At 40.2% G+C, this 25,873-nt stretch overlaps 2 protein-coding genes and 1 pseudogene across 3 annotated transcripts in view; all 3 read right to left on the reverse strand.

Moving 5' to 3' along the window:
- Window positions 1–821: 821 nt before the first annotated feature.
- Window positions 822–25,873, reverse strand: part of LOC311494702 (tumor necrosis factor receptor superfamily member 14-like) — a 30,426-nt gene continuing 5,374 nt past the window's right edge. The window contains exons 6-9 of the mRNA XM_084553890.1: window positions 2,035–2,207; window positions 1,870–1,901; window positions 1,708–1,761; window positions 822–1,597 (exon numbers count right to left, since the gene is read on the reverse strand). Of these exons, the coding sequence (XP_084410016.1) occupies window positions 1,574–1,597; window positions 1,708–1,761; window positions 1,870–1,901; window positions 2,035–2,207 (283 nt within the window). The 3' untranslated portion in view covers window positions 822–1,573. The remainder of the gene's footprint in view (window positions 1,598–1,707; window positions 1,762–1,869; window positions 1,902–2,034; window positions 2,208–25,873) is intronic.
- LOC311494965 (tumor necrosis factor receptor superfamily member 14-like) lies at window positions 2,312–6,185 on the reverse strand (the record flags this gene model as incomplete). Its single annotated transcript, XM_084554246.1, is given in 6 exon segments — window positions 2,312–2,403; window positions 3,413–3,568; window positions 3,824–3,955; window positions 4,161–4,254; window positions 6,061–6,125; window positions 6,128–6,185. Coding segments are annotated over 6 exon segments (597 nt in total).
- On the reverse strand, window positions 13,033–22,644 carry LOC311494966 (tumor necrosis factor receptor superfamily member 14-like; annotated as a pseudogene). Its single transcript has 7 exons — window positions 22,590–22,644; window positions 22,308–22,321; window positions 20,642–20,696; window positions 19,834–19,969; window positions 16,778–16,871; window positions 13,489–13,614; window positions 13,033–13,208 (listed from the first exon to the last, which is right to left on the reverse strand). The product of its transcript is annotated as a tumor necrosis factor receptor superfamily member 14-like (transcript).

Raw genomic sequence — 25,873 nt, forward strand, 5'->3', positions numbered from 1 at the left:
TCTCCATTTCATCCGACAGCAGTGCGACTACTGCCTCTCACCTTCTCCTCTTCTCCGCTCCACTGTGACCCCGTTTAATTTTTTAACTCAAAACCGCGCCAAATTTCGATTGGTACCGTCTTCCTGAATCAAGCCTGCACATGCGCAGTATCATGGAATAGTCCATTGCATGAGAAGGGAGGGGGGAGAAGTCAAAATGATCATGATAGATTAAGCATTTGTATGTATTTTTTAAGCGCGCGAATTAAGACTAAAACAATAATAATTACTTTAAATCGAAGAAACTTCTATTAATCAATTTTTCTTTCCTGTGGGAGCCCCTGGAAATCTCGGGGCCTCAGGCAATTGCCTGTGTTTGCCTAATGGTAAGTCCGCCGCTGGTTAAGTATTACAGTAAACAAGTTGTTACACTCAATGGTGTTCATTATGTGAATTTGGTTGTTTTTGATTAGAAAGCCAATGAAAATATTTTTTGGTTTTTTTTGTTTTTTGCAATTCTATTTTTACATTTGTTTTAATCTTATATATTCAACTTCTCTAACTTGTTCTTCTACTGGTTCAAGTGACTCAAGGGAACCAGATCAAACACACTAACCTGTATGCAGGTATGAACAATGGATTTTATTTTTATATTCTCCATACATACATTGAATATTTAGTAGTCATGGTAGCTCAAGTGTTTTCCTGACTGTACAGTTGTGACTGGCACCGACCTCAAGGTATTCTGTTACTGTGAAGTATCTTCAAATATTATTAAAAGTATTTATAACTAAGGTTTAAGTCTCTACACTGGTGTAAAATAACAGAGGCAGTGTCCTATATTGAATTAAATGCTTTATTGTCATTATACATCAGTACAACAAAATAGTATGCCACATCTAAAGAGTACAAAGATAAAAAAAAAAACAAAAAAAAAACAAACAAAGATATTTCATTTTCTGTAACGGCTTGTGGCAACGTGGGTGGCACACTGAAAACATGTCAACTCCACACAGAAAGGAACAGAACCTTCTTGCTGTGAGGCATCAGTGCTAACCACCACGCCACCATTTTGTTTTCTTCAAGTAAAATGAACTTCAAATGAACTTCAACTGAAGTTAGAAACAGTGCAACAACTTACATTTCTCCATGCTCAACTTTTTTGCTAAGGCACAGAAGCCCAACCAGGACAGTCTCAAACTTTGGCAAAATACAAAATAAAATGAAAAAATGAAATATCTATGATATTTTAGGAAATGTTTACTAATACTTTAAGGCTAACTAGCTTATTTTTAAACTGATATAACAAGCATATGTGGTATTTCCACATGCAAAGGCATCAATAGATTTAATTCATGTAATACAACAATCAGTCACCATTCATACATAACACAGTTTCCAAATAAAATAAACCGTCTCTATGTCACTGTCAGCAGGGTGTTCATGTGGACTGAGGCAGGGTGTTTCAAGACAGAAGTTGATCTACTGATCTGTCTTTTCTGTTCTCTGAAAAGATAATTTGACAGCATCCAAACGTATAATAACTGGATTCTGGAGGAAACGTACTCCACAGTGAATGGTTTCATCTGAGAGTTTAGACTGGTTGCACAGCTTCACCCTGAGGAGAGAAACACATTCACTTAAAGCAGAAACATTTGTAGAGACATCACACAGCCAGACGATCCTCAGTTAATAAACATTTCATTGAAGAACACACGGCTGTCTTACCTCCTCTGACAATGGCATCGATTCTTGGACTGGTTCTTGTGTACCTTGGACATTCTTTTGGGAAGAAAAAAACAACAAAAAAAAAGACTTTAATTCCTTAGATAAACCCAGTGCTGTGATCTGTAACAGTGCATATAACCAAATAGTGAGAAATAAACATACCTCTCTGGAGTTGTCTGCATTTTTGTTTCTGACTATAATTGAACAAAACCAGTGAAAAACATAATTACCAGCACTGTCATGACTCAGCAGAAAACATTATCATCCATCAAAGATGTGACAAAACATAGAAAAGAAGAACATTTTCCTGATATAAATGAAACCTACCTGCTGAATAGATTTTCTCTCTGTAGACGTAGCACAGTGCTGCTACTATTAGAATGACTAATAAAACCACCACACCAGTGATGATCCCTACAACATTTGAAGTTTGTCCTCCACATACAGAATCAGTTGACGTAGTTCCTGGTGTTATCAGCTGAAGGTTTATTGATTCACATCTGGAACAATAAAGGTACATTTTATAGAGAAATGTACAGATACAACAAATTCATGGTTATTATAAAAAAATAAATGTGTCTCCATGTGTGATGTGAAGATTTACTTACTGTGTGTGTTGGAGACAAGATGTTAATGTTCCATCTGAAAATGTTCCATCACTGCAGTCAGAGCACACAGTGTCTGAGGAGGCTGAGCCTGCACAGACACAAGTTATATGGAAGTTGAAACTAGTTCAGTCTAAAGTATGAAGAGATGAATTAATGAGTAAGTAATGTGTTGGAATGTGGTTTATTAATCTATGAAGAATCAGACTAAGGTAGAAACATGGTCTAGATGAGTGTTTTGATGTCATGTATAATTACGTTAAAATGACAAATTGTCTTGTAATGTTTACAACTTAAGAACAATGTTTTACAATCAAAGACAGGAAATCTTCAGATATCAAGACACCATTAGAGTGCAGGCTTTACATCATTGGATGAGACACACCAATGAGAAAGCACCTGAAATTACACCATTAATCATTGGAACAGTGAAGTAATGTTTTATTTATTTATTTATTTATTTTTAAGTACATAGAGCCTCGTTCATAACATGAGTCTGTAGTCTCAGACCATTAGTCATTTGAGTATCATTCATTGGGAAAAGGAAACAGGATGAAAAGATATTCCTCCAATTTCAGGTGTGAGTTCCAGGTGGATAAACACCCACAGACGTTCCTATTTAAACTCCAATATGACAGGACAACTGAGCAACGTCCACATGATGGCTTGTTAAATTTGTCTTAAATCTGTCACAGGATTAATATGACAAAGTAGTTTTGGAACCTAAAAAACACTGGAGTGCTACTCATTTACTGCACCACATCAGTAAAGGTGGATAGAAACATCTTTATTAGACTTTTGGTGCTTATTTACTTGTATCTAGTGGTCAGAAATCAACACGTGGAGCAAACTGTCAAAAAGATCAGTTTCCTTTGTTCTCATTTAAAACTACTACTTTACTGCAGCCAGCCACCAGGGGGAGCTCTAGTTGCTTTGGCTTCACTTCAGAGGAGCAGCTCTATGATAAAGACATTTATTAGACTTTTAGCTCTTTACTCCCATCTAGTGGTCAAAAATCATCATGTGCAGCTTAAATGAGCAAACTGTCACAAAGATCAGTTTCCTTAAACTCTGTTCTCATTTAAAACTAGAAAACCAACCTTTCTCCTTGATGTATTGTCCTGGATGACAGACCGTGTGTTTCTGTGCTGCTGCACATTGGTCCTTTATTGAGTCAATACAGAAGAATCCCTCAAGTGGTTCACAAACTGTATCTGATGTTGATGTACATGACCTCTTTACCTTCAGAACAGAACCTGTCAACACATATGGAAGTTACAAAACATGCAGAAACAAAACTCCTATTGTGTTTAATCTGTTTCTGATTTAAAGATACCTTCAGTGGTTAGAACAACTTTAGAAAATGTGACACAATAGTCTCTTCAGTTTATGAATTCATAGGAAACATCTGCATAAATTAACTTGTCTGATGTGGATTTGATTTAAAATTCACCAGTTGAAAAAGGAAAAACATTTCCACTGATAAATAAATAATATTAACAGAAATGTACCTGGATCACAGTTGGTGCATGGGAAGCAGTGCAAACGTCCAGTAGGTTTATCCATATAAGTTCCATTCAAGCAGGGCAGACATGACGTACTTATGGACTCTAAACTAGAGCAATCTCTTTTAACACTGGTTCCTGTTGAAAAAACAACCAGCAATTTCATTTCAAACAATCTTTTTGTTTTAATTCAACTGAAATATAATCTTCAGGGTAAGGAGCATGCTGCATGCTAAGTAAAGATTCATACACTGTTATCTGTTATACTGACGTTAGTATTACTATCATCAGATGAAGGCAAATAAAAAAAGGAGTATTAATAAACATTAATCTATTTTCTTACCAGGTAGACACGTCAGGCAGCATCTATTGTCTATCTGATACTCCTCTGGATTACATGTGAGGGTTTGACAGCACAAGACTTTCATCACAATTATCTGTGAAGAGAAGTTAAAAGAAACGACGTCATAAAAACGATCATCTCATGTTTCTTTGATCCGTCCATCTCTCCCCTCTGACTTTTCTTAACAATGAAACCTGTCTGGATCATAATAGGAAGCTTGCACAAGCAACCGATGAAGGCATTCTTTACGGGAGGACAGTCTCTTCTTAAAACACTGTAAATTTGTTAAAGTATATACATAAATATCTTGATTTTGAGGTTAAATCACTGACTTTTAAAAAATCAACTCCTAAAATTAAAGAGAAGGAACAAATATCCCGTCACTCATCTGACAACCAGTTCTACTATAATAATGAAAGTTTCTGTTACAGGTCATTTATCAAACACTGTAACATAAGAGTTGTTGGTATTTGTGTTATTTAACACTAATACAAGTTAAACTATAGAATAGATTGGTCTGTAAATGCAGAGAGGATTCATTCTGTACTGTTATGGTGGAGGAGTTTTCTATCTAAGACACAGTGTTACCGAATGTACAGACTAGAGATGCACCGATATATCGGCTGGTGACCGGAATCGGCCGATTTTCACGTGATCGGCCATGACCGGAGACCGGCCGGTCAGTCTGACATATGCCGATTTTTTGCCGGACAAATGCACTCGCATTTACATCGTGCAACATCAGCATCACACGCAGGCCAGTTGAAAGTCTTGCCTGGGCCCGGGACGAGATAATCTTAGACGATCTTCTCTCTTCTCTCAACGGTAGCCTGACTCTGTCCCTCCGCTCCGGGACAGCGGGCCCCTCCCGCATCACTCTCTCTGTCACCTGACTGCAGCCGGATCTCTCTCCTCTCTGTCTCATCCTCTCTGACGGAGCTACCAAACTCAACTGTTTCTGTCAAAGATAACGTGTTGTGTCGGGCTTTTATACAAGCTAATGGACGTTAGCATTAGAGCTAGCCTGTTAGCTTACGTTACAAGGCTGGTAAACGTTGGCTGCGCTGTTTCTAACCTACGTTCACTTTACTAGTCCCAGCTTCACCGTCACCACCTTTTTTTAAATATTTGTTAAGAAAATCTTTAAGGCCTCTATTTTCTTCTCTTTTTCTCTTTTCTTTCCTTTTCTGAGCACCGGACTAGTGCTGACCGGACATTTTGAGCGTAGCCTACTGAACTTCAAATCAAACGGCAACATCAAATTGTGATCAGTGGCCAAACCATTTTTGTGTTGGGGGTGGGGGGGGGGGGTTCTTGACCACTATTTCAAGGACAATTAGGAAGAAAACAAATAAAAAGCTTTTATGTAAATCAAATATTAAATTTTTTTTCCCCCACAAATAGGCCTATTTATTTTTTTTTTCCCCCACACCAGGAGTAATTTATATAGTTCTATTTTTATAGTGATAGCGATTATCTGTTCAAAAAACGTTCTATTAAAGAAAAGATAATATTAATATTCTATTAAAGAAGAGAAGATAAATCTTTGTGTGTGTTGTAAAGTGGTTAGAAAAAATGAAATCGGAATCGGCTAAAATCGGTATCGGCAGGTCAAACTCAATGAAAAATCGGAAATCGGAATCGGCCGGAAAAACTGTAATCGGTGCATCTCTAGTTCAGACTGGTTGAACTCTGCTCTACAGCATATCTCATCAGAGGGTAACTAGAGAACATACAGTTCACTTTGAGTTGTTGGATGCATGTGAGATGTAAACAGGACTTCAAGAACAACCCCACTGCTTCTATCCCACTAATAGAAAGAATCTCCCAGGATTAGGAGGATTAGAGGAGGAGCATTAGGATTTATTATCCTGTGATTTTCTGCAGTAAAGAATCTTACCAGAAAAACTGAAGTTCTCCAAGATGTTCTTCTTGAAGTCTTGTTATATAGCAGGTAAAACTTTTCTTGACCTGAAGACATCTCAGTGAGATTTGGGATGAGGTGAGTTTGAACATCAAAGACATCAGAACATCGTCTGTAAGAAAAATTAAAGGTTTACAAAAACTGCATTTTCCAGCAGGAATCCTGGTTATACATTGTAGTTACAGTTACATATATCAATAACAGTGTACATTCACTATACAGTTGAGTTTCAGTTTATAGATTTCACTAAAAGTTTGGACACACCTTCTCATTCAATGGTTCTTCTGTATTTTTATAATTTTCTAGATTGTAGATTAATACAGAAGACATCAAAACTATGAAGGAACACATGAGGAATTGTGTAGTGAACAAAGAAGACTTAAGAAAACCAGAATGTGTTTTATATCTTATATCACTGGCTTTGGCTTTGATGACAGTTTTGCAGACTCATGTTATTCTCTCAATCAGCTCCTCTTTTCTTTGTATTTTACCACCTTTCTAAAGCCCTTTGTACGTTGCCTGAAACTGAGTCATCTTCCTCTTCTGTAACCTACTTTCAAAAAGTAGAATGGGAGGAAGAGAGAGGTAGAGCTTTCAGCTATCAGGCTCTTCTCCTGTGGAACCAGTTCCCAGTTTGGGTTTGGGAGGCAGACACTCTCTCTATTTTTAAGGTCAGGCTTAAGACTTTCCTTTTTGATCAAGCTTATAGTTAGGGCTGGACTAAACCATCCCTTAGTTATGCTGCTATAGGCCTAGGCTGCTGGGGGACGATGCACCAAACACATGTCCTCCTTCTTTCTTCTCTCTCCTCTCTCGCATCCTCCACTTTCTTTTCTCTGGCACAGAGCTCTTGCCCTCTAATTTCCTATCTACTACTCGTCACGCAATTCTGTGCTATTACTATGTAGAATGTTTACTGTTCCCCCCCCCCCTCCCCCCTCTCCTTGTGAGTATCTCTGGCCTGGAGTTGTGCGTTTCCTGTGGAGCACTATACTACATCTGTTGTCGTGGTCTCATCAGTCTGCCCAGTCTTCATGGCCTCCTGCAGTTATCCACTCCTACCTGAATGAACAATTCTCAGACCTGCCTGTGATTCCTCTTACATTTTCAAACTTTCATGTAATATCATCAGTTTGTATCCTAAGATTCCACATGTATGCTTTGGTCAGATATGCGTATCTACTGTATGACAGATGTATGTTTATCTTGCTGTTCTCTTCTCTCTTTCTTCTGTCTGTACCCGACTGGCCTTAGGCAGATGGGTCCCTCCATATGAGCTGGGTTCTGCTCATTGACTGTAAAGTTGGGCATTTTAACATGGGGGTCTATGGGGATTTGCTCCCTTTTGGAGCCAGCCTCAAGCGGTCACTCGATGAACTGCAGTTTTTTGCACTTCCGCATTGGCTTCAATTTTCAGACCCGGAGGTTGCCGCCTTCTGCTCACGATTTGTATTGTTATTGAGGCTATATAAATAAATTTGAATTGAATTTAATTAACCGCTTGTCCAGTGATGGGACGCGGGGGGCGGTAAACTAAATAAAAAGAGCATTATGGATATGGCTTGTGCATTTTTATCGTGTATCTTTTTGATGATGTTCCTTTAGAGATTTGTGGTGGTTTTGTTACGGATAGATTCATTTTAAAATTACTTTTGTCTGAGTGCTGAACACGAGGTCTGAATAAAATGGAGGATTTAGTTTCTGACAGGTGTGTTACATCCTACAACTCTGTTCTTCACTCGTGTCGTAATTATTTGTTCGACAACTCCACCCTGGTATTATGAAGAGGGAGACGAGCCATAGTACTGGAGAACGGAGACGGTGTTTAGAGTAAACAGGTCATATATAGAAGTTGAATCCTATTAGATGAGTCATAATTATACAGATATCGACCCATGAGGAACTTACCGACGACGACCAACGTAGAAACCAAAATCCAACAAAAAACGTAGAAACCAACGAGTTAACGTTAAGAACAACATGAAAAAGAAGGGGTTACGTGATGCGTTGACTCCGCCAAAAGAAGAACAGTCAGTTTAAAGATTCTCTTCTTTTCTTCTTCGTCAGTGTCGAGCATTCAAAGCGGAAGTATCGCGACAAGATGTTTCGATACCTCGCTTCATCAGTTGAAAAATCACGTGACTCCCCAAATGAAGCTTCATTACGTCACACGCGTATTGGCCGTCATCGGCGACGTGTCACGGGATTGTCAAATTCACAATCAGTAGCGGTTTTAGGCACGGGCGAACCGGGCAGTCGCACGGGGCGGCATTTTTTCATGACACAAAGGGGGCGGCAAGAGCACTTGGAAAAAAATAAACAAATAAATCTGCGCCGCTACATAGTTTTCTATTATCTGTCATATCTGTGTGGGGATATTGTCGCCCCCTGCAGCTGCAGGCGCCCCTGCTTGCTGAGAAGGTGTGTGTGAGAAAGGGAAAGGGGGACGCGGGGGACAGTTCACCTCTGGGTCTCTCCCAAATTGAACGGACGGTAGGGGGGTCCACTGTATAAAAGGGCTAAAGTCAATCACACCTTGACTTTCTTCCATATAACGCACATTTCATTCATAATATTATAAATACAGGCCTATAATTCCTGCACATTTTTGTTTTTATGAATTGTGTGAAATGGTCAAATAAAAATAGGTAATACAAAACGATTATGTGGTCACCAAGGTGAATTGGTTTAGTCTTGACTTCTGATCTTGAGTGACAGCGCTGGGGGATGGAAATCTGTTGATTGTCGAGTGTCAAATAAACAGAGATGGACAGAAAAAGGTCAAAGCCATCAGGTAATTCAATGTAGAACCGCCACTGCTCACAATGCTTATAAATGGGCACAATCCCTCAGATGGTTGTGGGTTTTTGAGAGGAGCAGAGTTTTGCATATGTTACATAGTTTCATTCATTTAGAACGAGGGAGAGTGAAGCTTAAGGTAAGATTAGTATAACATTAGATTAACTTGCATACTCACATTGGCACATAGGCATTCACACACTATACACTGATTTACATACCTGTATACATACATACAAGAGGAACATACTAAAGCCTAACTCAGCTGAAATTATCTTGTTTTTAAATAAAAATCACGTGCAAGTTCAGAAATGCGCTGCAAAAAAACCTAAAAAGCGATGGACCTCGTTTGCTCAAACCCCGATCCTCGCGAGGAGTTAATGACTCCTTCTCGGCAGTGTTTGAGGTTTTGGTCCATTTTGATCATTTTAAATACAAATAATACCTGACTGCTTTGCTGCAACTCCTAACAGAACATCTCAGAACTTTATTCACTGAGTTAATTTTGAGGATTATTTATATGTAAAGTGTCTGTGCCCAACATAGCTAGCCTGGCAGCAGAAGTTAATTAGATAACTAGCCGGCTAATGAATTAACCTTAGGGTAGCCTTCCAGCATAGCTTCGGTGTGTTAGCGAGGCTAACGGGAGCGGGAGCTTGTCACGGTTATCAAACCGGCACCCAAGTTAAAACGTAATATTGAAGTTTTAGAATTTAGAGGGATGATACTTTTAAATACAGCGCATCTGTGTGAAGTTGGAAATTTTTATTCCACCACGTAAAGTAGGAAACGTTTATGTCATGTTGACGTTACTTTTTCCATATGATCAACGTTACTGTTGCACTGTGTAATAAGAGTTATATTAAGTATGATATACAGACAGTGTGGCAGACATGGAGGAGGCATCACAAGTGGGTATGCTGTGGGTATATTTGCTATCTACAGAGGACATTTAGGGCTTTTTAATGATACCAGATGTGAAGGGGTGAGGCTTTGGTACCTTTCTCTGTTTGCCCAGGGAGTTCACGTCCGCCATAGTGATCACCATCTACATCTCCCCATCAGCTGAGGCCGAAGTGGCTGCTGACGTCATCACCACCACCATCTCCCGTCTGCAGACGCAGCAGCCAAACGCCTTTATGGTGATAAATGGGGACTTCAGTCATGTCACCTTGGACAGAACCCTCACAGACTCCACCCAGTATGTGGATTGCCACACCCGTGACAACAAAACACTGGGACCAGCTGGGACCAGTTTGTCGTTTCCAATCCAGCTGTTGCACAACACTCTTCTACCTTCAATGTTTGTCATCTCAATGCATACAGTGCCACTCCCCCCGGCAGGTTAGGTCACAACCTTGTCCTGCTAACTCCTAAGTATGTCCCGCTTGTCCAACGGCAGCCTGTGTCCAAAAAGACTGTAAGGAGGTGGACACTAGAGGCTGAGGAGGCCCTTCAGGACTGCTTTGAGTGAACTGACTGGGAGACACTCTGCCAGCCTCATGGGGAAGACATCAGCAGCATGGCGGACTACATCACAGAATACATTAAATTCTGTGAGAATACCGTCATAACACCCCAGACGGCTCATTGTTATTCCAACAACAAGCCATCGATTACTAGCGACAAGAGGACTCTGCTGAACAACAAGAGGAGAGCCTTCAGGTCCGAAAACAAGGAGGAGCTAAGGAGGGTACAGCACCAACTGCGGGACAAGCTGAGAGAGGCCAAACTCCAGCAGAAGAACATGAGGGAGGTGTGGTCAGGAATGAAGGAAATAACGGGCTGTGGGGGGAGAAGCAGGCTTGGAGCGTGCGAACGAGCTTAACACCTTCTTCAACAGGTTTAGCTCCAAGACTTCTGTCTCCTCTACCCCTTTCCCCCACACCTCCCCACTGACGCCAACGCTCCCACATTTCATGCCCCCTGCTCCTCCCCCTGCGGTGAGACTCCAGGATCAGACCATGGGAGCTAAACTCACTACACCTCCTGCCTGGTTCCTGTGCCCAAGAAGTCGTCCCCATCTGGCTTCAGTGATTACCGTCCAGTTGCCCTTACGTCCCATGTGATGAAGGTGCTGGAGAGGTTGGTGTTGGCCCACCTAAAGCCACAGGTGAGATCTTCTTTAGACCCCCTACAGTTTGCCTACCAGCTGTGTCTGGGGGTGGATGACGCTGTCATCTATCTGCTGCACCGAGCTCACTCACACCTGGATGGTGGTGGAGGCTCAGTGAGAATCACATTCTTTGATTTCCCCAGTGCGTTCAACACCATCCAGCCTTTGTTGCTGGGTGAGAAGCTGCGGCCGATGGGTGTCTCCTGGATCACTGACTACCTGACAGACAGGCCACAGTTCGTGCGTCTGGGTCATGTCCTGTCTGATGTGGTGGTGAGTGGTGTGTGAGCCCCACAGGGCACTGTGCTTTCTCTGTTCCTATTCACCTTATACACCACTGACTTTCAGCACAACTCATGTCAGAAACAGAAATTTTCTGATGACTCTGCAGTTGTAGGGTGTATAAGCGGTGGACGGGATGATTATATTGATGCTAGCGTGTCAAATTGACCCGATCGGTAGCCGACGGGGCTGTCTCAGTTTAGCTTGGTCATGTGACCTGCCTGTTGCGCCAAGCTGTTGTGCTGTTTAATGATCCTACACTGCCTCCTACTGGTGATTTGCAGTATGACACGTCTGCCGTAATTTGTGTTATTCTGTTATTAATGCTACTGTATAGTAGGTTAATTATCATTACTATTGTTTATTATTGTTGTCCTCTGCAGACATCACAAACCACACACTCATGTACTACAGTGTCCTGTTCAGTTGGATAGAGGTCAATAAAGTCATCTAAAGGAGAGAAGCTGCTGCGTCTTCTCTGACCGGAGGATTAGGCCAGTATAGACACAGCCAGAGTATCACCACTGAAACTGTTCCGTCACAATGTTCCTGTTGAGAAGGACTTGGAAAGATGGCCGTATCTGCAGAAAGAAGTAAGGCTGCCACAGATCGACGCAATGAACGCTCCCTCTGCGATGGAGCCGTGGAAGATAATCCACAGCCAAGATGACGGGGCTTACGCGGTAAAGACCATCCTCGGTTGGGTAGTTAATGGCCCTCTCAAGAAAAGTGACGATCACCACAAGACAAGCGACTACAGTCAAAGGACTTCAGTCAACAGAATCTCAGTCAGCAGCTTGGACAGTATGCTGCTGAAACAATACAATCATGACTTTCCGGTGCAAGCCTGTGAAGAGAAGTCAGAAATGTCGTGGGAAGTCGTTCAGTTCATGAAGTCTGTGACTGAGACAATCAAGAAAATCAATGGGCACTACAGCATTGGGATGCCTCTCAGGAACAAAAATGTGGTAATGCCAAACAACAAATGTGTTGCTGAGCAACGAGCATCTAACCTGAAAAGGAAACTCCCAAGAACTCCAGCTTCCACGATGACTACAAGACCTTCATGTCAGACCTGCTGAACAAAGGCTACACATTGTAAGTTCCTGAAGACGAACCCAACCGCAACGACGGCAGAGTATGGTACATATCCCATCATGGCGTGACCCATCCACAAAAGGGAAAGCTGCGGGTTGTTTTTGATTGTGCCGTTTCGTTTCAAGGGAAGTCGCTGAACGAGGAACTGTTGCAGGGTCCAGACCTCACTAACGGTCTGGTTGGAGTCCTGACGAGGTTTTGACATGAACACATCGCACTCATCTCCGACATTGAAGCGATGTACCATCAAGTAAGAGTCCCTGATGAGGACTCAATAACTAACTCATACTAAACTTATCCCAAAAATTGACACTTGAACATGCATCAACATTATATGAACTACCTAAAATGACTGAAACCATCCTTGAAAAAAAAAAAAAAACTGACGTGTATTATAGTGTTTTAATTCGGCCCAAGTCCCGCCCACTAACACGGAGGATGTGGAGCTTATGACCTATACTGCAGCAACAGTATCAGTAGAACAGTACCAGGGGGAGCTCTACTTGCTTTGGCTTCAGTTTTGAGGAGCAGTTCCATGATAACACCTTTATTAGACATTTGATGCTCTTTACTCCCATCTAGTGGTCAGAAATCATCATGTGCAGCTTTAATGAGCAAACTGTCACAAAGATCAGTTTCCTTAAACTTTGTTCTCATTTAAAACTAGAAAACCAACCTTTTTCCTTGATGTATTGTCCTGGATGACAGACCGTGTGTTTCTGTGCTGCTTCACATTGGTCCTTTAAGTCAGTACAGAAGAATCCCTCAAGTGGTTCACAAACTGTATCTGATGTTGGTGTACATGACCTCTTTACCTTCAGACCAGAACCTATCAACACATATGGAAGTTACAAAACATACAGAAACAAAACTCCTATTGTGTTTAATCTGTTTCTGATTTAAAGATACCTTCAGTGGTTAGAACAACTTTAGAAAATGTGACACAATAGTCTTCATTCATAGTCAGTTTATGAATTCATACTAAACATCTGCGTAAATTAACTTGTCTGATGGAGATTTGATTTAAAATTCACCAGTTGATGTTATTGATGCAGAAAAAAATGAAAAACATTTCTACTGATAAATAAATAATATTAACAGAAATGTACCTGCATCACAGTTGGTGCATGGGAAGCACTGCATACGTCCATTAGCTTTATCCATATAAGTTCCATTCATGCAGGGCACACATGACGTACTTATGTATATTGTGCAATTTCTTTCATCTCTGTTTCCTGAAAGACAACAAGCTATTATATTTCACTGTTAAGCCTTCTCGAGGTGTCGTGGGCCTAACTTAAAGGAACCGTATGTAGGATTGTGGCCAAAACTGGCCAAAACTGGTACTGCAATCACTTTCAAAATACTGTAGAACGGTGTAATTGCAAATTACGCCATGTCGGCGTTCAATATCACCAATGGCTATCACAAGGTTGTTTTCAGTCCCATCAGAGAAGATTGAGAGTAACTAAATAACATTAGCAATGGTCATACAGGTCAACTTGCAGCATTTGTAGTCCACAATATACGCGAAGAACGAATGAGGAATCATTTTTACCGAGGTAACGTTAGGCTATTCAATACGTCTCAATTACGTTTCACATTGCCATAATCGACGTGCTAATGTTGTTTTCCTCGGCGTTTCAGCATAATGACAGAGAAACGGGCTCATAATGCATTGCTAATGTTAGCAATGACGACTCGCCGTTTTTATTTCCCAAACAATTCCTTACCTTTTCAATTCGATGACCCACCTCCTCTGTATGCGCTAACGTAACGTTACTTTGCACGAACATGCATAACTTTGTTCGACTGTCGTGAATATTTGAAATGTCCATTTACATTATGTACAAGTAAATTAGCCAAACATAGATGAATCTTACCTGTCCAGGAGAAAATTAGCAACGTTGGCGTCTGTTTTCAAATTCTTCTCCGTTTTCAGCCGTCTCTATCTTTCAAAGGCATCTCCTATACAAATCCTTGTTTTATTTCGGACTTTGTCACGACGTTTCGGAGGTCTTTTAGGTTTCGTAACGTTATACATGTTTTATCCGACACGTTCGTAGCTGCAGCTGCGGTAACTAGAGCAGAGCTGGCAACCCGGATGACGAAACTCTACTGACTTCGTGATTAGTAGATAGCTTGAGGGTGGCGCCTCAGGCCAAAACACAACATGACAACATCAACATCAGTTGAGGGCTGCAACTTTCACTTTTAAATGACAATATCCTGGCCGGACCACTGTTGTCAGTGATATAAGTATTTGAAATGAACATGATTTATTCATGTCTAGTGACATATCAGGGCCATTTTGTGATTAATTGAAATACATTTCTTACATACGGTTCCTTTAACGAAACATCGGTGAAGGAAGGTGCCCACTTGAACCCCAATGACATGCTGCATACTGCTGTTGTTTAGGCCAGGTTCCTGATGTCTACATATTGCTTGGTAGCTATGGTTAGCTGCTGAGCGGGCCTTACAAGCCAGCAGCGTTAGGTTAGCTTATATTTTACAAGGTTTGCATTATCCTCTGCTGCTCTGTGGGCCTACGAGCCAGCAGCATTTACTTAGTTTATTTATATTGTAGGTTAACCCTTATATTGTGTTAGGGTCAAATTTGACCCGTTTACCATTTAAAATGTGTAAAAAGTACAGTTTCCTTGTTTTGATTGGAACAAGACTTCATGATATTGTCAGGAACATCTATCTTAACACAACAAAATAGTTTTTCACCATTTTAGTAAATTCTAAAAGCCTCTAAAAAAAAAAGTGACATCTGTGGTGTTATGGGTCAAAAATGACCCGCCAAGAATACTGGTAGTTGCATGTATCCATGCATCATTTAAACAGTTTTGGGTTGTTGGATTACCAATCGGATACCGATCAAATTTGGCTCAATTTACACTCTCCCCACAACACACCACCCTACCAGACCCCCCACCACCCTTCCACACCCCCCACCATATCCCATCCCCTCCCCATTCCGCTACACCTCTCTCCCCTTGGGGCACCTCATCCCATGGCAACACAACTTTCCGAACATGTGATTTAAGCATCTTTGGGGACAAAGATGCTCAAAGTGAGGTCTTAAAATACAAAAATGATGACATTTCATCCCCCACTTCACAAATTGATGAAGACAGAAACCAAAGTGATATTGAGGAAGATGTGTCTGAGAATGAGGATGACTTTGAGTATGATCATGAAGAAGGGCCTACCAGATATGCTGTGTCACATGTTCAAGACATCAAGACAACATTTGAGCTCTTTATACCACCATATGTTGAGAACATCTTTCTTGAGATGACAAACATTGAAGGTAGAAGAGTGTTGTGCAACAGCTGGATTGGAAACGACAAACTGGTCCCAGCTGGTCCCAGTGTAAATGACAAACTTGCCATACATGTACAAACCAGGGCCTATATTTGCATTTGCAATTTTGAGCAAAATAAAGTTTGGTTTTGTGAAACAGACTTTTTTTTTTTACCTCTATCCTATAAATATGTACGGGTCAGTTTTTACCTGTAACACAACAGATGTCACTATGGTTAATAATATTAAGTATAAAAACTCCACATGTAATTTATTTTTGGTGCTATGTTCTAATATTAATCTATGATAGTCAGATGGAATATTTGTCCATTGTCTTCACTATAACAAAGTGAATTTAAATATTTTTTCAAATGAAAACGAGTGGTGTATTCTAAGATAAAAGCTCTATTTGGCCAAAAAATAACATTTAATACAATGATTACATGGATATGAATGCAAAACAAGTTAGATATGAGGTGAAAAACAAAACTGGTTGACAAACAATGTTCTTTGATGATTTTGGGCTGGATTAAGCCACGGGTCAATTTTGACCCGCTAACACCAAAGACGTGGGCAGCTTTCTACACAATATGAGGGTTAAGCTAGCCAGCAGTATTTGGTTAGCTTATTTTTCACAAGGTTTGAGTTAGCGTCTGCTGCTGAGCGGGCCATACAAGCCAGCAGCATTTACTTAGTTAATTTAGATTGTAGGTTATCACATAACTATAAGTTTATCAGGGTTTCTCAGTTGGACAGGGCCTCTAAATGTGTTTTGCCTGGGATTTTGGCACAAGGGATTGTTACATCTAATCCTGTGTATTAATGAATGCAAGCAATCTTTTTCTTTTTTTGATTGGATTAAAATGCAAAACTCATGGTAAGGAGCATGTTGTGAAGCAAAATTGTCATACACTGTTATGTCTTATACTGTCATTATTATTACTACCATCAGATGAAGGTAAATAAAAAAGAGTATAAATAAATATGAATGTATTGCTGTTGTTCAATTGCAGTTTTCACTTGTGATCATACATTAAACAGCAGGAAAGGATGAGGACACTTTAGTATTCAGTTGGATCTTACCAGGTGGACACTTTTGACAGCATTCATTCCTTATCTGATACTCTGCTGGATGACATGTGAGGGTTTGACAGCACAAGACTTTCATCACAATTATCTGTGAAGAGAAGTTAAAAGAAACAACGTCATAAAAACGATCATCTCTCATGTTTCTTTGATCCGTCCATCTCTCCCCTCTGACTTTTCTTAACAATGAAACCTGTCTGGATCATAATAGGAAGCTTACACAAGCAATCGATGGAGTCATTATTTAAAGGAAGACATTCTTTTATTAACACACTGCAAATTTATTAAAGTATATACATAAATATCTTTCTGCTGTTGGTTCTACTTCATAAACAATTTAAGTCACTGACTTCTAAAAAATCAACTCCTAAAATTAAAGAGTGGAACAAATATCCTGCCTCATCTGACAACCAGTTCTACTATAATAATGAAGGTTTCTGTTACAGGTCATTTATCAAACACTGTCACATAAGAGTTCTTGATATTTGTGTTATTCAACACTAATACAAGTTAAACTATAGAATAGACTGGTCTGTAAATGCAGAGAGGATTCATTTTGTACTGTTATGGTGGAGGAGTTTTCTATATAACTGTAGGGGAACCAGTGTCCTCTCAATTCTCCCCCTCTCTGGAATTTAAATTTACAAAGTTGTTTTGCAGAAGAACTCTTCTAACAGATCAACCTTTTACACCTTAGCCATAAATGTGCCATGTCCAGATGCTGGACAGACCCATGCTATCGGAACTCCCTAATGCTGAGGACGTCATCTGAGCCAAAAAGACAGATTTACACTTCTTGTGGAATTTCCCACTCTTGTTTCTGGACTAATTAGTCCTGAATCGAAAGAACATCAACACGATATCAGGAACTACAAAGAATGAATTAATTGACTTCGTATGGACAAAGTCTAGAAACCTTAATGTTATGTTCAATTATGTTTTAAACTTGTGATGTACTAATTTTCCTTTTTCAGAGACATACATGCAAACATGCTTATACACAGGTTTTGCCCCCTCTCCGAGAATGACAAAGAGAGTGAAACACTGATAAGCCTGTCGTAAATAACTTTCTTTCCCCAGAACCAGACCCTGATCTGCATTTCTCTTCTCTAAAAGAGCCTAAGTTTGATAATATGACTATTGAAAATGTAATAACCTGGTAAGTTATATATTATTGTTAAGGAAGTGCTTACGATCACAATGAGACGATTTTGATCCTTGTACGATAAAGCTAGCCCAAATTCACATAATTTGTCACAGTAAGGATGGATCAACATTGCCATCAAGTGGCTATCTTTAAAAGTATTTTCTCTCTTTTAATCGATTGTTGAAGTTAAAGAATGCAGAACCTTTGATATGTTCTTATACTAATAGTAGCTATTGAAATCATAACTGTTGAAATTGTTATTTTAGAAACCTCAACTTTTATTATTAGCAAAATGTCACTGTAAAGAGAACTTGAGTTTATTAATTTATTGATGCTTTTGAGTTATTTTGATGTGGTCATTCTGATACGTCATCTTGTCATGTTGTAATGTTGAGTGTTGTCGCATACGAAAAACACTGCTAAAGAGCCATGATGAGTGATGGAATGATTAAATTTAGTAATATAAAATAAATTAAGAAGATCAGGCAGTAAGACATCTCGAAACAAAGAACTAGGCGTGCTCTTCTCTTTCCGCGCGAAGATTATGGAAACCCGATCCAAACACGCCCTGAATAATTAACTCATAAAACCAGAGAGACGCTGCTCTTTCTCCGGACTTTTGCACTTTCCACTTTCCGTTCACGTTTCACTTTTATTTCACTCTTCTTCTTTACGTACTTAGTCACGTTTATACTTAGTAATTTTGTTTTAAGAACAACTTGAAAATTGACCATCCGGTCCTTTTCAAGCTCTGTTTGTTTCTTGTCGGATGTTTTTCCCGACGTACGATTTTTATAGTGACTTAAATATTTTTCTAGTTCTACGCATTTTTATACTCTACGAACCGAAGTACTAACCAATGTCGTTTATAAGTAAGCCAGCGTAGTCAGCTGGGATATCAGAGAAAGACCCACTCTCTTCGACGGATCAAGAAACCAAGAAGCTGTTGCCATAGCAACGACATCAAGAAGACGTGACGATCCGACTTCTTTCTTCAAACACAAAGACATTGCCAAGTGTCATCTGCCTTTGACTGAACACCTACAGCGCTCTCAAGCAAAGCTGGGTGTTGGAGTTGCAGATCAAGCAACAAGTCCTATCTACCGGTCCAAGAGAGACCTGCATCAGCTGTGCCGCTTCATCACCACGTCGTCACACCGACGCTCCGCCATCACCGACGCCAAGAAGACTCGACAAAAGTAGGCTTGAATCGTTCCTACCGCTTAAGACAAAGAGTTGGTGTCACTACTTTGAAACTCCCTACTAACATCTTTTAGAGAAGATTGATTAGATTAGAGATCAAATCTATTCCCTTTAGTTTAGGACTTAAAACATCTCCATCTCTCACCATCGCTCCAGAAATTAACTATTTCATACCTTATCATATTCGTTTATTTGATTACAATCCTATATTCTATTAGTCCCTCATTTATTCATAGTTGTCACTTTATTAAATAAATATTTGTTCACACTTAAGAAGTTGTTTGTGATGTTGTTTTACGGCAGAGAATGACTGGTACAAATTGTAGAAAAGGATTCACTCCTTCAGATATGCAAATTATTTAACTGAGACTGATAAATTGATTTAAACCGTGTTCTTCCTAGATAACAGGAGGTGGTGCCCTAACGAGACATTTAAAAGGTGTAGACTACCCTACATAACACACAGTGTTAGTGAATGTACAGACTGGTTGAACTCTGCTCTACAGCATATCTCATCAGAGGGTAACTAGAGAACATACAGTTCTCTTTGAGTTGTTGGATGCATGTGAGATGTAAACAGGACTTCAAGAACAACCCCACTGCTTCTATCCCACTAATAGAAAGAATCTCCCGGGATTAGGAGTATTAGAGGAGGAGCATTAGGATTTATTATCCTGTGATTTTCTGCAGTAAAGAATTTTACCAGAAAAGCTGAAGTTCTGCAAGATGTTCTTCTTGAAGTCTTGTTATATGGCAGGTACATTTTTTCTTGACCTGAAGACATCTCAGTGAGATTTGGGATGAGGTGAGTTTGAACATCCAAGACATCAAAACATCATCTGTAAGAAAAATTAAAGGTTTACAAAAACACATTTTCCAGCAGGAATCCTGGTTATACATTGTAGTTACAGTTATATATATCAATAACAGTGTACATTCACTACACAGTTGAGTTTCAGTTTATAGATTTCACTAAAAGTTTGGACACACCTTCTCATTCAGTGATTTTTCTGTATTTTTTATAATTTTATAGATTGTAGATTAATACAGAAGACATCAAAACTATGAAGGAACACATGAGCAATTGTGTAGTGAACAAAGAAGAATTAAGAAAACCAGAATGTGTTTTATATTGTATATCACTGGCTTTGGCTTTGATGACAGTTTTGCAGACTCATGTTATTCTCTCAATCAGCTCCTCTTTTCTTTGTGGTTTACCACTTCTCTAAAGCCCTTTGTACGTTGGCTGAAACTGAGTCATCTTCCTCTTCTGTAACCGCTGGAAAGTGAAGGGACGCGCGGGGGCGGGGGGGGGGTTGGATCTTTTGGATTATTCCTTTAGACATTTATTGTGATTTTGTTATGGATAGATTAAAAAATACTTTTGTCTGAGTGCTGAACACGAGGTCTGAACAAAATGGAGGATTTAGTTTCGTTTTCTGACAGTTTTCGTTTATATTTCAGTACCTTCATGTTACATCCGACAACTCTGTTCTTCACTCATGTCGTACTTCTTTGTTTGACAACTCCACCCTGGTATTGTGAAGAGGGAGACGAGCCATAGTACTGGAAAACAGAGAGACAGTGTTTAGAGTATAAACAGGTCATATATAGAAGTTGAATCCTATTAGATGGGTCATAATTATACAGATATCGACCAGTGAGGAACTTACCAACAACAGCCAACGTAGAAACCAAAATCCAACAAAAAACGTAGAAACCAACGAGTTAACAATAAGAACAACATGAAAAGAAAAGGAAGCGAAAGGAGGGGTTACGTGATACGTTGACTCCGCCAAAAGAAGAACAGTCAGTTTAAAGATTCTCTTCTTCTTCCTGAATTGACCTTTGGCTAAGCCCCGCCCTAGAATGTAGATTGACCAGTCACAGCCAAGAGAGCTCCCACAGGGGTCCGACACTTTTTCCACAGCGCTCCATTGACTTTAACGCAGGCGTCTCATATTTTCGGTCTCGGCAGGCTATACTGTCGGTATATATCCAGCATCCAGGGTATGGATAAGCCCAATGATGTGCGCGCAAAACCCTGCGGAGCTAACCAAAACATCACCGTTACAGCTTAAGTTGCATAGTTGTTGATACGCTAACACACGCTGAAGAAATACAACGTTATACGTGCGTAACGTTAGTCCGTTTGCTTCGTAATAACGATTATAGAAGTGAATAGAGACGTACCCAGCTTTGCATGAACAGTGTTGCTCCTTGATATTGATACCAGAGCCTTATAGATAACCAGAAAACCACAGCCCAGAAGAGAATGTCGGACGTAGCAACAGTAACTAAGGGGGGCGGGGCTTAGCCAAAGGTCAATTATGCTTCGTCAGTTAGAGGACTAACCATTAAAACTCAGACTGGACTTCACTCCACTCAGTGAATTGTCGAAGGAGGAGTTTAGGCTAGTTTAACTATGCACAAATCACTCGACAACTTGACCCTGTCAGTAGGTTTACTTTAGATTCACGCAGAGAACTGGTACAGAGTCAGCGATGGGGCTTCTCATCAGCCTCGTTAGGCTCGGTCTGGTAGAGGAAGCCCGGAACATAGCACGCGCGGAAGTTTTATGCTAACTCCACCCAAAGACAATGTGAGGAGCGCGGCCTTTCGTGTATCAGTAGCTTTCCACCCTGGCTCTAAATGGTTTCTACAAGGTGAAACATTAAAGTGTGGTGCATCCTATCTAAGTGAGCTAGGCTTTTTATTCAGTTTGGTTGTTTTTGTTTCGAATGATAAACCCAATCACAAACATACTAACCTGTAGGCAGGTATGAACAATAGATTTTATTTTTATATTCTCCAATGGTGACTGAAACCATAACTGGAGCTTATGACGTTTACTGCAGTTAGCCACCAGTTCATTTTCGAGGAGCAGTTCTATAATAAAGACCTTTTTATTACATCTTGGGTGCTCTTTACTCCCATCTAGTGGTCAGAAATCACCATGTGCAGCTTTAATGAGCAAACTGTCACAAAGATCAGTTTCCTTAAACTTTGTTCTCATTTAAAACTAGAAAACCAACCTTTCTCCTTGATGTATTGTCCTGGATGACAGACCGTGTGTTTCTGTGCTGCTTCACATTGGTCCTTTGTTAAGTCAATACAGAAGAATCCCTCAAGTGGTTCACAAACTGTGTCTGATGTTGGTGTACATGACCTCTTTACCTTCAGACCAGAACCTATCAACACATATGGAAGTTACAAAACATGCAGAAACAAAACTCCTATTCTGTTTAATGTTTTTCTGATTTAAAGATACCTTCAGTGGTTAGAACAACTTTAGAAAATGTGACACAATAGTCTCTTCAGTTTATGAATTCATAGGAAACATCTGCATAAATTAACTGGTCTGATGTGGATTTGATTTAAAATTCACCAGTTGATGTTATTGATGCAGAAATTTTTTTCATTTCTACTGATAAATAAATAATATTAACAGAAATGTACCTGCATCACAGTTGGTGCATGGGAAGCACTGCTTAAGTCCATTAGGTTTATCCATATAAGTTCCATTCATGCAGGGCAGACATGACGTAGCTCTGAACTCTGTGCAATCTATTTTAACTCTGTTTCCTGTTGAGAAGACAACCAGTGATTATATTTCAAGAAATCTTTTTTTAATTCAATTAAAATACAATCCGTTGCATGCTAAGTATAGTGTCATACACTGTTACCTCTTATACTGTCATTATTATTACTACCATCAGATGAAGGTAGATAAAACAAAGAGTATAAATAAATATTAATCTATTGCTGTTGTTCAATAGTAGTTTTCACTTGTGATCATACATTAAAAAGCAGGAAAGGACAAGGACCTTTTAGTATTCAGTTGGATCTTACCAGGTGTACACATGGGGCAGCATTTATTCTCTATCTGATACTCATGTGAAGGTTTGACAGCACAAGACTTTCATCACAATTATCTGTGAAGAGAAGTTAAAAAACCAACATAATTAAAACAATAAAAACAATCATCTCCCATGTTTCTTTGATCCGTCCATCTCTCTCCTCTGACTTTTCTAAACCTGTCTGGATCATAGTAGGAGGCTTGTACAATCGATGAGAAAAGTCATTCTTTATGGGAGGACAGTCTCTTCTTAACACACTGTAAATTTGTTAACGTATATACAGAAATATCTTGATTTTGCTGTTGGTTCCACTTCATGAACAGCTTAAATCACTGACTTTAAAATAATCAGGAACTCCTAAAATTAAAGAGTGGAACAAACATCTTGCCACTCACCAGTTCTACTATATATTATATGGCACTTTTCATACTTAAAAGCAATACAAAGTACCTCACAGCGGCTAAAAACAGCAAGGACAAAACCCCAACCCTCCCACCCCCGTAAAAACACAGAGAGTAACCGAGACACAGAGACATACAGACACACCCACACACACGCACGCACCCACACCCACACACAAGCTCACGCTCACTGTACACGCTAGAAAAGAGACATGGCCGGGCACCTAGACCTGGAGCAAGGAAAAAGCCACCTTTGGGGGCCGACCACACCGAGAGGGCCTCCAGCCCACCACTACAGGGAGCGCCGCCATAGAGACAGTCCTGACCCGGGCAGACAGGAGGCCCCACACCAAGGTGCAGAGCCCTCCAGCCACCTGGGCCAGAGCCGCCCACAGGACAGCACCCCCGTCAGTAGACCAGCAGCAACTCCCAGTGTGGTAGGCCCCGATGAGGAGACACTGGAGCTACTACTAACTGAGGGACTAAAACTGTAAAATAGGATAAAAATGAACAAAATAAATAAAATGCTTTTCAGCTCATAAAATTAAAACATGTAGTTAAAGCATATAATTAAAGTAGTATAGAATAGAGATTAAATATGATAAAAAGTGTGATTAAAAGGAATAAAGGAAATCAATGAAATCAGTTAAAAGCCTGATTGAAAAGCTGGGTCTTGAGCCTCTTTTTAAAAACATCAACAGTCTCTGCGGTCCTGAGGTTCTCCGGCAGGCTGTTCCACAATCGGGGGCCATATGTTACGGTTTGAGGTTTTTTGTCTTATATTCTTGGTTTGTGGCCATGTTCAGTTTTTCCCTTTTCTTTTTCTCCAGCAGTGCAGGTGGTGGCTCGGAGGCGTGGCTGACCCACTTTCTCCTTAGGATCTGCAGAGCACACCTGAGTTCCATCTCACAATCACCACCCCATAAAAGCCGGTTCACCCTCGACACCACTGTCGGATGATTCCATTTTCAACTGCTTCAGTTCCTTGCTGTCTGCCAACCTCCGGTCGCCGCCTGCCGTGCTTTGTTACATTAAGCGACTATTTTGAGTTTGTAGTTTTTGCCTTGTGTTGAAGAACTGGAAAATAAACATTTGTTAAACCTTGCCAACTGATATCTCTGCATTTTGGGTCCACCCTGCATTCCAGCCACAACACCATATTAGGCGCGTTCGACTTCATGCAGATCTGTGCAGATCTGACTTGACGTGATGCATGCTGGGTTGTCATGCTCATAGATCTCGAATATGATTGCTTAAAATGAACTTGTTCTACCCAGCATGCATCACGTCAAGTCAGATCTGCTCAGATCTGCATGAAGTCGAACGCGCCTAATAACTAAAAGCCGCCTCCCCATGTGTTTTCGATCTAATTTTTGGTATGGTTAAAAGGCCAGTGCCGGAAGACCTCAGGGTCTGCGAGGGTTGATATGGTAAAAGTAAGTCAGATAAATAAGAAGGCCCAAGACTGTTAAGACACTTAAAAACCAGTAAAAGAACCTTGAAATCAATCCTGAAGCACACGGGAAGCCAATGCAGCAATTTTAAAACCGGTGTAATGTGCTCCTGCCCTCTGGTCTTCGTCAGCACTCGTGCAGCTGAATTCTATACTAGTTGGAGATTAGAGATACTTTTTTTGGGGAGACCACAGAGCAGGGCATTACAATAATTTAAACGACAAGAGATAAAAGCATGCATCAGCACCTCTGTGCTGGCCTGAGAGAGAAATGGGCGGACTCTGGCTATATTCTTAAGATGGTAAAAAACAATCTTTGTTATGTTTTTGATATGTGGGATAAAACTAAGCTCAGAGTCAAAAATCACACCCAGGTTTTTTACAGTTTGAGATGGTTCTTGTAAAAAAAATCTTGTAATTTTGTTAAAAGTTTCTCTCTCAATATATCAATAACAGTGTACATTCAGGGCGGCACAGTGGCGAGGTGGTTAGCACTGATGCCTCACAGCGAGAAGGCTGGCCTTTCTGTGTGGAGTTTGCATGTTCTCCCTGTGTCTGCGTGGGTTCTCTCCGGGTACTCCGGCTTCCTCCCACCATCCAAAAACATGCTTATTAGGTTAATTGGTGATTCTAAATTGGCCGTAGGTGTGCATGTGAGTGTGAATGGCTGTCTGTCTCTCTGTGTTGGCCCTGCGATGGACTGGCGACCTGTCCAGGCTGTACCCCTGCCTTTCGCCCGATGACAGCTGGGATAGGCTCCAGCAGACCCCTGCGACCCTTAACAGGAATAAGCGGGTATAGAAGATGAATGAATGAAAGAATGTACATTCACTATACAGATGAGTTTCAGTTTATAGATTCCACTAAAAGTTTGGACACACCTTCTCATTCAATGGTTTTTCTGTATTTGTATTATTTTCTAGATTGTAGATTAATACAGAAGACATCAAAACTATGAAGGAACACACGAGGAATTGTAAACAAAGAAGAATTAATCAAACCAGAATGTGTTTTATATCTTATATCACT

Source organism: Chelon labrosus (assembly GCF_963514085.1).
Source record: "Chelon labrosus genome assembly, chromosome: 10".
NCBI classification, from domain to species: domain Eukaryota; kingdom Metazoa; phylum Chordata; class Actinopteri; order Mugiliformes; family Mugilidae; genus Chelon; species Chelon labrosus.